This window comes from Ahaetulla prasina, chromosome 12 (assembly GCF_028640845.1).
Source record: "Ahaetulla prasina isolate Xishuangbanna chromosome 12, ASM2864084v1, whole genome shotgun sequence".
Taxonomy (NCBI): domain Eukaryota; kingdom Metazoa; phylum Chordata; class Lepidosauria; order Squamata; family Colubridae; genus Ahaetulla; species Ahaetulla prasina.
The window spans coordinates 18,594,113-18,606,443 of NC_080550.1; the positions used below are offsets into that span (position 1 = coordinate 18,594,113).

At 39.3% G+C, this 12,331-nt stretch overlaps 1 protein-coding gene across 1 annotated transcript in view; it reads right to left on the reverse strand.

Moving 5' to 3' along the window:
- Positions 1–12,331, reverse strand: part of ADAMTS18 (ADAM metallopeptidase with thrombospondin type 1 motif 18) — a 132,418-nt gene that overhangs the window by 64,026 nt on the left and 56,061 nt on the right. The window contains exons 9-10 of the mRNA XM_058154984.1: positions 1,761–1,898; positions 1,507–1,660 (exon numbers count right to left, since the gene is read on the reverse strand). Of these exons, the coding sequence (XP_058010967.1) occupies positions 1,507–1,660; positions 1,761–1,898 (292 nt within the window). The remainder of the gene's footprint in view (positions 1–1,506; positions 1,661–1,760; positions 1,899–12,331) is intronic.

Sequence of the window (12,331 nt, forward strand, 5' to 3'; positions counted from 1 at the left end):
CCACGATTAATAGATGCCATGAATGAAATGGGAAACTGAGGCATTCCTATTCCCCAAACTTCATCTTCCTCCACAACACAAGGACACACAGTCATTGTATACTCTCTACAATTACAATTGTCTTCCTGTAAGCCCGCCTCTTTTTTTTTTATTGAAAAAGTTTTTACAAAAAAAAGCTTTTTCCCCCACTTTCCCCACTCCCCCCCCCCGACTTCCCGGAACAAACACAAAGTATAGTTAAAAATAAAACAAACATATGCTAAAAAATTTTCCTCCTAACTCAATTATACTCCTGCATTTCTCATCAAATCCTAACCTCCCCCAATGCAATCAGAAATAATACATCCTAATCATTCAAAGGCAGTCTGATATCTCTTCATCTGGTATCTGTTTTGTATATAGTCAATCCATTTTTTCCATCCACTTAAGTATCTTTCTTGCGTATTGTCTTTCAAAAAGGCTGAGATTTTTGCCATCTCAGCCAAATTGGCAACTTTCAATATCCATTCTTCTATTGTAGGTAATTCTTTTTTCTTCCAGTACTGTCCTATCAGTAATCTTGCCGCTGTTATTAGATTTAAAATCAATTTAGTCTCAATTACTGTACAGTCCGTGATAATTCCCATTAAAAAAAATTGCGGCAGGAACTTTATCTTCTTTTTCAAAACATTTTGTAAAATCCACCAAATTCTTATCCAAAAAGCCTTAATATTCTTACAAGTCCACCAAATATGAAAATATGTAGTGTCATCACAGTTACATCTCCAACATTTTGCTTGCATATCTGGATACATACACGACAATTTCTTAGGATCTAAATGCCATCTATAAAACGTTTTATAAAAATTTTCCCTTAAATTCTGTGCCTGCGTAAATTTAACATTTCTAACCCAAATTTTTCCCCAAGTTTCCAATAATATTGGCTCCTGAAAATTTTGTGCCCACTTTATCATACAGTCCTTCACCAAATCCCTTTCCTGTAAGCCCAATTCTTTTCCTGCAGTTACAGTGGGCCCCTTCGACTTCCAACCCAAAGCAAAGGGCCTCTGGTGGCTCAGACTGCTAAGACAGTCTGTTATTAACAGCAGCTGCTTGCAATTACTGCAGGTTCAAGTCCCACCAGGCCTAAGGTTGACTCAGCCTTCCATCCTTTATAAGGTAGGTAAAATGAGGCCCCAGATTGTTGGGGGCAATAAGTTGACTTTGTATATAATATTCAAATGAATGAAGACTATTGCTTGACATAGTGTAAGCCGCCCTGAGTCTTCGGAGAGGGGCGGGATATAAATGCAAATAAAATAAAAAAATACCCTTCAAACAAGCCATGGCTTTGCCCAACTATTTGAAGATTTAGAAACCACGAAGACCCTGGAGCTGCTTGGAACCCCTCCATTCATTCATAAACCTCTTGCTAAGATCTCATTGTTCTTCTGCGGTGCAAGTTCTAACATTGTCAGGAAATTGCAATTTAAAAAAAAAACACAATAACCCACATTTAAAAGTTACCTTCACGAAACTCAAGTTGCAGAGTTTTGCTTTTGCTCCAAACTGCCACTTGCATTGTGTGTCGGCATCATAGATCTGTCCTGGGAGTTTATCGGGATACTTGTATTGTCCAGCTTGTTTGGGCTCATCTATCAGACAAGCTGCCTGAGCAGTGCTGTTGAAAAAGAGCAGCAACCACCTAAAAGCTTTGCTCTTCCATAAAAACTGGCTCCAGATTTGAAAAAAAAAATGCAATTCTCTAGGCTTGGACTTACTTGAGAAACTTGTTAAGGTACTGCCGGCTACACACTGACCATGAAAACACTCCGTTGTTGCCTATGAGAGTGGGAGACATGATGTTACCTTCAGCTTTTCGACAAGGGTTTCCTTCTCCATCATGAATCATGCCAAAACTGGGCACCCCAGAAAGAAAAGAAAGAAAAAGAAAAGAAAAAAAATCAATTTATTACAGCACCAAGGCCAGATACCATAGAATAGTTCATAGCAGAATTGCTGCCTACTTGTAATATATGTGCAATAGAAAGACAAACATAGTCGGTTCTACAAAATAATGAAGAACAGCTCTATGGAATGAGCTACCTCCGGGGTTACGACAACTTCCCGACCTCTGGGCCTTCAAGCGTGAACTGAAGACCTTATTATTTCATTGAGCGGGACTAGCCTAAAGTATATTTTTAAACGGAATTTTAAATGGTTTAAAATCGGTCTTTGACCGTTTTTAGTGATTGGGCCATTAATCTATTTGGTTTTAATTGTTTTTAATATTATTTATTATTTTGTATTTATCGTGTATTTTAATATGGCTGTAAACCGCCCTGAGTCCTTCGGGAGATGGTGCGGTATAGAAATCTAATAATAAAATAAAATAATAGTAAATAAAAAGAACAGATGTAATGAAATAAAACAGGAGAAAAATAAAATTGTAAGATGTTTCAAATTTAACGGTACAGTGCGTTGTAAGGGATGGTAGCGCAACACTGGGAAACTTGAAAGAGGTTTAGCACTCACTAGATAAGACAATCCATAACTGGAATAAAAACTTACTATACTTATGATACTAAGTGGTCATCATGACTGAGAATTCTGGAAAATGAATGGGGCAGATCTGGAGGACACCACCTTATAGAAGCTTCTCTGGGTAATCTAAGACCACAATATTTTAAGATCAGAATTCTGCCTTGTGAACTAACTTACTGACTTAAAACACCAAAAGGATCTATTAGTTAAGTCTTTGAAATGGTTGTGAAAAACTGAAGTTCAACCCAACCATTCTTTTCTCTCTCTATTTTTTTGTATATATTTTTTTATTTTATAGACAAGCAAACATACAATACATAGTCAATCATTCAGTGTATCATCTAGGTGTTTATTCTGTGTATTATTATTATTATTATTATTATTATTATTATTATTATTATTATTATTATTATTATTATTATTATTATTATTATTTTTACACGAATGACAGTATGCACAGCAAACGAGATAACTATGCTGGATTTCGTATCAAAGATCGCTAGTTGAACACTTCCCAAGCGTTTAGGACTGCGAATTATGCGAGCAGATCCCAGTAAGGTGGCCTTCTGCAGCTGACCAATGGTGATCTTGTCAGCGCCAATTGCTTTTAAGTGCTTGCCTAGGTCTTTAGGCACAGCTCCCAGTGTGCCGAGTACCACTGGAACCACCGGCACTGGTTTATGCCAGAGTCTCTGCACTTTGATTCTCAAATCTTGATATCTGGTGACTTTTTCAAGTTGTTTCTCATTATTATTTTATTTACACAAAATGACAGTATATACAGCAAATGAGATAATTATGCTGGATTTTGTATTATTATTATTATTATTATTATTATTATTATTATTATTATTATTATTATTATTATTATTATTTCTCCTATCTTCATCATTTCTTGATTTTTCCCTACTCTTTTATTATAATCCTCTCCCCATAATACATTTATTATGTCATTTTCTTATTCACTATTAATACATTTATCTATATCTCTTCTCTAACCAATTATAAAATTGTCTCCAAACCTTATACTATTCCGACTCCTCTCTCTCTATAATTATCAAGGTCAATCTATTCATTTCTACACATTCTAATATTTTCTTAATTATTTCCTCTTCCAAAGGGAGAGGAAATAATTCTGCTTTCCATCTTTGTGCAAATATTATCCTTGCTGCAGTTATTACATGTATAATCAAATATATCTTTTCTTTACTGATTTTCTCTGGTAGGATACCCAATAGGATCATCAAAGGTTTTAACTCTATTACGTTGTTCAAGCATTTCTTCTAACCAAGTGTTAATTTTGATCCAATAGTTCCTCGCTTCAGGGCATGTCCACCACATATGATAATAAGATCCTGGAATCTGTTGGTATTTCCAGCATTTAGCCGATTTGTCTTTAAACATTTTAGCCAATTTTTCAACCCAACCATTCTTGATGTTTCAAAAATAGCAGTGGGGGTAATGGAGGCCACAGTGAAATTCTTTGAAAGAAGAGTGATGTGTGAAACTAAATAAATGCTTATTTGAAGACTAAGCATTTATTTATCTTTAAATGCCCTGTGTTATTTTGCAAAGCCGGTGGTGATTATTGACACAAAACAGCTATCTCGGTGATGGAATCTGGACTTTAGCATTTCCTTGCCCCATTAATCTTTTGCCATTTAAAGCCATTTAACAGGGCAAGATCTTATGGCGGCAAAAGATATTTGGGACAGAGATCAATTGGCTTATATACTCATGTACAGCATTAGATTCCTACTGTTGTTAGGGAAATACTCACATTCTTTTAGCGCTATTCTATATCTTCTCCTTTCCCCCAAACAGCCTTGTCAAAGTTTTAGAGATGGAAAAGTTGGAAAGAGGGGAGTAAATGAATGGGCTTTGATTTTTTTTTTAAAAAAAAAAATCATGTGCTTTCTTCTGTTGCTACATCTATAGATCATTGCTTCCCAGAACTTTCCCCTCAAACTCTTGGCACTGCCTGTTTCTCCAGCATGGTTTGGCCTCCGCGTTATTATGCCTCGGCACTTTGGGCCATGGCCCCTCCATCCCAGTCCCTTCGCCGTGGCCCATTTGTCGCAGCATAGTTTATGTCAGGTTTTTGGATCCACAGGAGAGTTTGAAGCCAGCCAATTGGTGCAGGGGCTCAGGGGCTTTGTTTTTATTTGTTTTTATTTATTTTTATTTATTTTTATTTGTCACAACAATATACACAAGCATCACACAAAAGATTATATAGTATATAAACATATGTATGAGGAAATATAAGGAGGTATAAGCATATATATATATAAGAAGAAAAAAGAGAAACAATAGGAGAGGAACGGTAGGCACGTTTGTGCTCTTATGCACGCCCCTTATGGTCATCTTAGGAATGGGGTGAGGTCAATAGTAGAAAGTTTTTGGTTAAAGCTTTTGGGATTATGGGAAGAGACCACAGAGTCAGGTAAAGTGTTCCAAGCACTGATGATTCTGTTACAGAAGTCATATTTTCTGCAATCTAGATTAAAGCGATTAACATTGAGTTTAAATCTATTGGTTGCTCTTGTATTATTGCAATTAAAGCTGAAGTAGTCTTTAACAGGAAGGACATTACAGTACATGATTCTATGAGTTAAACTTAGGTCTTGTCGAAGGCGATGGAGTTCCAAGTTTTCTAAGCCTAGGATTTCAAGTCTGGTGGGATAAGGTATTTTGTTGTTTTCAGAGGAATGGAGAACTCTTCTTGTAAAATATTTCTGGACACGCTCAATTGTACTGATGTCAGAAATGTGGTATGGGTTCCAGACAGGCGAGCTGTATTCAAGGATTGGCCTAGCAAATGTTTTATATGCTCTGGTTAGTAGTGTGGTGTTTTTGGAAAAGAAGCTACGCAAGATTAGGTTTACAACTCTTAGAGCCTTTTTTGCTATGTAGTTGCAGTGGGAGTAGAACGAGGGCTGCAGTTCAGAGGGAGGCTCTGTCAATTCAGAGCTTCGAACTGTCCTGTGCACCCAGAAGCCCGACACAAACTGTACTGCGACGAATGGCCATGATGAAGGGACCAAGATGGACGGGTTGTGGCCCAAAGTGCCGAGGCATAATAACACGGAGGCGAAACCCTGGTGGAGAAACAAGCAATGCCAAGAGTTTGAGCAAAAAGTCCTAGACCCTCCCAGACTTAGTTCAGTGACTTAAAAGGGATCTGTGGAGCCCTTGGTGCTCTCAGAGCTTGGTGGTTTTCTTGCAGACGCTGCATTACCAAACTAGGTAACATCATCAGAAAACCACCAAGCTCAGGAAATCCCAACAACCCCACAGTTCAATGCTTAATTAATTATTTTCTCAGGTATTGGTTAAATGGGAACTGCCTAGGAATGATTATTTCTTTTACTATTCCTTGGTCCTATGAAAAAGGAGCAGAAAGATATAGGGTGAATCTCTTCCAGGACTGTCCACAGTGATGCTGACCCACCAGAAATGGAAAAAAAAAAGATACAAAATGTTGAATAAAACTGTGTCCCAGCCTCCCTGCCAACAGCTTCTATGACTGAAAAATAAAACCCGACATCCTCATCCATCTCAGATCATGCGTTATTTGCACTACCAAAGACAGTGTTTCTCAACTTCATCAACTTTACGATATGTGGACTTCAACTCCCTAAATTTCCATGCTGGTTGGAGAATTCTGAGAGTTGAAGTCCAGGCATCTTAAAATGGTTGAGGTTGAGAAACACTGATTTAAGGGAAGGGATGGTGGCCTCATTCATTCCAATAGATCCACCGTTACTGCCATTTACTAAGAGAATAAATCATTTTAATTATGGAAACTCCATCATTCTCTCACCCTGGTCATCACTTCTTTACCCTCCTACCATCAGGAAGCAGATATAGAAGTATAGCCAGCAGCACAAACAGGCTGAAGAACAGTTTTTATCCGTGGGCTGTTCAGACTCCCGAATGCGAAATAATATCATAACTACGTAGTACGATGGACTGCAACATGTAACAAGTTCACACGGGTGCAATAGGACTGGATGTTTTGTTGATATTATTTATTGTGTTAGGGATTTTCTGTCTTCACCGTGAGTTGAGTTGTGTTGTGTTGTGTTGTGAGTGGTGCACTGAGGGAGCTCAACCAATCTCATTGTAGATATGTTGTGCACTGACAATAAAGATTTGAAATTTGATCAATGTTATCCACCCCCACAAATTGGATACAGAATTTGGGGATATTTAGCATAGCATAGCATAGCATAGCATAGCATAGCATAGCATAGCATAGCATAGCATAGCATAGCATAGCATAGCATAGCATAGCATAGCATAGCATAGAGAATGGAATGGAATGGAATGGAACGGAACGGAACGGAACGGAATGGAACGGAACGGAACGGAACGGAACAGAACAGAACAGAACAGAACAGAACAGAACAGAACAGAATAGAATAGAATAGAATAGAATAGAATTCTTTATTGGCCAAGTGTGATTGGACACACAAGGAATTTGTCTTTGGTGTATATGCTCTCAGTGTACATAAAGAAAAATAAAATATTTTCATCAAGAATCATAAGATACAACACTTAGTGATAGTCATAGGATATTAATAAGCAATCAAATCATACTAGGAAACAATAAAAACAATATAAGTTGTAATATTACCAATGCTCCCCTCCAGTTTTTCCATTTTTAAGCCTCTGGCTTCCATAACTGACATCAACCTCATTGGTGATATCCTTCATTTCCAAATAAGGATGGAATCTATTAAAACTTACAAGCTTTATTTAAAAAAAAAACAAAAAAAACTACCTATATTTTTTTCAAACAACGTTCTCTCCCCTCCACAATTACTATCTGACTACTAATAGGATCATTAGGCAGCACTTCTAAAGGATTGTCTGCCTCTAGGCAAGTGAAGACCATTGCTGCCAATTTCCCATATTATTCAGCTGGAAAGGCGCACGCTTGGACAAACGACAGTGGGGGAATTTCCGAGCAGTTATTGGCAAATGAATGAACCTCAGTCTTTCCAAGATGCTCTTAATTTTGGGAGGGGGGGGGAGAAAGGCATTTCATAAAGCCTTCCTGTCCGGATATATCAACAATGATATGAAAGAGGAAGTTAGGAAAAGGAGAAGAAAAAAAAACTCAGAAAGAATGTCATTTACTATGCACTCATCAAACCAGAAGATTATAATGCAAAATCATGGGGAAAAATGATCGCATAATTCTTTTTTATTCTCACTGAACTCAGTCTACTATCTATACAGAGGACATCTGTCTCCTGAAACTCTCATTAATTTTAATAAGGGTGTTGAAGGATAATAATGTAATATTGTTATGTCAAAATGGCACCACCTGGGAGCAGTGATTCGCTCTCAAGGGAAATGCTGTGGTCCGCCAGCAGCCTGCGGAGCTGGCAATGGAGTCAGAAAGCAATGAGGCTGAGGAAAAACATGGGCCAGTCCTGGAGGCTGGGGAAGGCCCGGATGAGGGCTCGGCGTCGGAGGCAGAGGTGGGGCGAGGGCCATCTGGGAGTGATGTGCAGACTCCAGAGCCTCCAGAGGCTGACAGTAGTGAGGCAGAGGAACAGGAGGAGCCTGTTCCTAGTACATGCATGAGAAGAGCTTCCAGAAGGAAAGAGCAGCTCAAGCAAAAAGGACGACTCGGGAGTAGGGCCAAGAGATGATTGGCCCCTCCCATAAGGCTTAAATGACCAGCAACGGCGTTTGGGCTCTTTGCCGGAAAACAACAGTGATAGCTTTGTCTTGTTGCATTTGTTTCTTATTGATGTCTTCTAACTTTTGCCAAGAAAGGCCTTTGGCAGTTTGCCTAATTGGACCAAGGTTGGTGATAGGACTGAGGAATTATGTTCGGAGGAATTTGCTTTAATTTAGTTGGACTATGCTGAGAATGAGTTAATTCTCAGCTGTTATAATAAAGTTTGTTTGTTTTTACACTGACTGAGTTTCCTACTTGGGCCTGGGTCACAAAAGGAAAATGGAGAAGGGTATATGATGGACATTGACTTGATCTTCTAGAGAAAAGCTAGTTTCTTTTAACTCTTTTAAAGCAGGGGTCTCCAACCTTGGCAACTTTAAGACTTGTGGACTTCAACTCCCAGAATTCCTCAGCCCCGCAAAGCTGGGTGTTCTGGGAGTTGAAGTCCACAAGTCTTAAAGTTGCCAAGGTTGGAGACCCCTGCTTTAAAGCCAACATACTTCATTGTTGGCAACAAAAAAAATTCACCATTCTGCACACAGAATTGGATGATGTGAGAAGTAAGCAATCATTAACAGTATGTCTAAAAAAAAAGAAAAAAAGAACCAGACCATCTATATAACATCTGCAAAGAAATACGATTGTAAAGAAGCTTGATTGCAAAGAGATATAATTCCCACCCACCACCACCATCCATTCAGAAATGATGAAGCTTGTTGGATAAGAAGCGAAATGTCTTCTTCCTCAAGGAAAAAAACATAATCTAGTTGCCTTTTGGAAAAGCATCTTTGAAACAACCCTGACCTAGAGATGACTGAGAATCTCCATAGACATCTTATTTATTTATTTATTAAATTTATATACCGCCCTTCTCCCGAAAGACTCAGGGCGGTTTACAGCCAGATAAAAACACAATTGCACAAAAATTAAAACACTTTTAAAAAACTGATTCAATTAAGGCCGAAACAAAAGTTAAAACTTTAATTAAAACCATAATAACCCCTATTAAAATTACTTTAAGCCAGCTCTGCGCGGGAAAATAAAAACGTCTTCAACTCGCGACGGAAGGTCCGGAGGTCAGGGAGTTGTCTTATACCTGGAGGCAGCTCATTCCAGAGGGCAGGTGCCCCCACAGAGAAGGCCTTCCCCCTGGGGGTCACCAGTCGACATTGTTTGACTGACAGCACCCTGAGGAGGCCCTCCCTATGGGAGCGCACAGGTCGATGGGAGGCTATTGGTGGCAGTAGGTGGTCCCGTAAATAACCCGGTCTTATGCCATTTTCCAACAAAGTGGATATCCATACAACTGCATAAAAGGCATCTGATCACTCAATCCACTATAGCTCAACTAACACAAGCTATAAAAATGTTAATGCCGCCATACAGCAAAACCATCTCAAAAACAAGTCTATTACAATCATATCACCAAGCCATACGAAATAATTCAGGCCCTCCAAAACATCTTAAGCAAACCAAAAGAGCCAGTAGCCCCAGAATTTAAAAAAAACAAAAAACAGGAGTCATCTAAAACATATAGCAGGGGTATCAAACAGACTGGCCGGGGTGGGGGGTGGGGGGGTGACAGAACAGACGCCTCCTACAGCATCTTGCTGGCCAAAATGGGGCATGGGGAGCCTGTGTGGCCTCCCCGTCAGAGGTGGTATTCAGCAGGTTCTGACCAGTTCTGGAGAACCAGTAGCGGAAATTTTGAGTAGTTCAGAGAACCAGTAGTAAAAATTCTGACTGGCCCCGCCCCCATCTATTCTCTGCCTCCCAAGTCCCAGCTGACCAGGAGGTAATGGAGATTTTACAGTATCCTTCCCCTGCCATGCCCACCAAGCCATACCCACAGAACCGGTAGTAAAAAATTTGAAACCCACCACTGCTCCCCATGCCCCATTTCCGGCCTGGACAGCCTCCTGCAGCACTTTGCTGGCCAAAACAGGATGCAGGGGGCCACGCACTTCCCCTCCATGTTCCATTTTGGCTGCCAGAGGCTTTGCTATTTCCAGGCCGGTCACATGGGACAGATTTAAGCACCTCGTGGGCCGGATCCAGCCCGCAGGCCTTGAGTTTGACACACCTAGCATAAAGACTATAACAAACACTAATAGGCAGAAGACTAGCAGAGCACATCCATGAGCACCACCTAACAGTCAGTAGACAACTTCTTAATTTCACAACGCATGGACAGATTTAAGCATAGTTTCAAACTGAGACCATCCTACTAAATTAAAAAAAAACAACCACTAGGAAAGTCCTGGAAACTTGGTACAGACAAATCAACCATCTACAGGCACATAGAAATAAACAACATTTACATAACGTTCAAAATAGGTAACAAATTATCTAAAAAGAAAACAAAAAAGGACCAGAACGCTTCCTCTCCAGCAATTCACACCTGAATAAGCAGGGATTAACACCAGACAAACAATGAAGGAGTAAACAATAGCCTACTCAAGCAACCACTAAGGAGAAAAAAACATTCCCATCAGTTCTGTTAGGATAAATTACTGTATATAAATAATAAACCATGTTACGTCCACAGGCATCCAATTGCTACCCTTTCTGGTATTTACTACAAGTGTATAAAAACTGGTCCTCAATCAAACTATTTTTAAAAAAGGAATATGAGTTAAAGAAAAACTACATATAAAAATGTCCCAGCCTCATTGCTATGTAGGTCATTCCTTTAACAGCATACAAATTGGATACATAGAGAACTACATGGCTGAATCTGTGGATAATCCCTGTTGTTTCTGACCTTGCCTCTGGATTAACATCTCTCTTCACTTTCCCTCACCCTATGATTGTGTCTCATGGTTTTGGCCTGTCGGTTTGTTTTGCCACTTATCTACTTGGTGATCTGATCCAGAGACCAACCAATCACTGTCATCATACTATTACTCTGAGAATAGAAGGCTAGAATTATATCACAACAGGATTAACCAATCTGTGCTGATTAAGCGGACTTTTGAAACAGGAAAAAAAAATTGATTCTGAGATACTGAGAGGAAGGTTGTGGGCATGCCTCAATTGTAATGAGTGTGTGTCCCCCAGAGTTCTGCCCTCCCTACCCTCCCACCCCCCTCACAAAACAGTGCACATCTCAATTCAAAAGGACCAAGGACTGAATTCCGACACTCATTTTTTATGGTTCGCTTCCCACCCGCCAACCGAGACAACGCCTGGCAAAAATTAGCACTGGGTTAGGATTTAGTCTTTTAATTCCTCATTTCCTTTCAGATGAAGAGGAATCAGTCAAAGGGCCACTCATGCGGACATGAGGTCAGAGCTAGTTTTTCACCGTGTGTTTACAGAGTCAGGACTGAATAGCTTGGAACAGCTCATGCAGAATTGGGGATTCACCTAGCATGTGAAGACTGCAGCTTGGCTGTTGATTAAAAAAAAAAAAAAGGGGGGGATGAGCTGAATGGAGCTGTCAACCAACAAAGAAGAGTTTCTGTGTGGGAGACATTTCCATAGAGCCTCCTCACAAAAGGACATTTGGGTTTAATCTTGATACCATGCTCAAAGCCATGGTTAGATGCTACAGAACCGATGGGAATGCAGGGGTATGAAGAACCTTTTCTTGTTTGAATATGTCCCTTGCTGGTTCTTATTATAAATGCTAAGTGGAAAACAATAGATGTTAAAATCTCGAATGTGTAATAAAATGCATTCTAAATAGCTGTGTGGCTGCAAGGACTACAACACAACTCTTCCAATAAATGCAACAAGGAAGCACCTATTTGTTAAATCTTTGTTAAATAAGCTTCAATCAACTTGGGATATTTTTTTTAAAAAATAGCCTAGGTCTATTCAGAAAAACAGTTAAACAAACATTCCAATATTCTAAATAATAATATAACAATTTTTTTTTCAATAAGCATGTATGTTGTAAACCAAATCTATCATTCAGATCTGATACTCAGGTCTATAATTCACAGTTTTATTCTTATCAAACGCTTGGCAAATCAAGGGAATGCATATCAAATGCATTCTCTATGTTCCTACAGAATCAAATTCGTAATGCAAAGACCAAGCCATTGCATTTGTGAGAAAGGAGTCCCAGGTGACTTTTCTTTAAAATTGGGGGAGGGATGC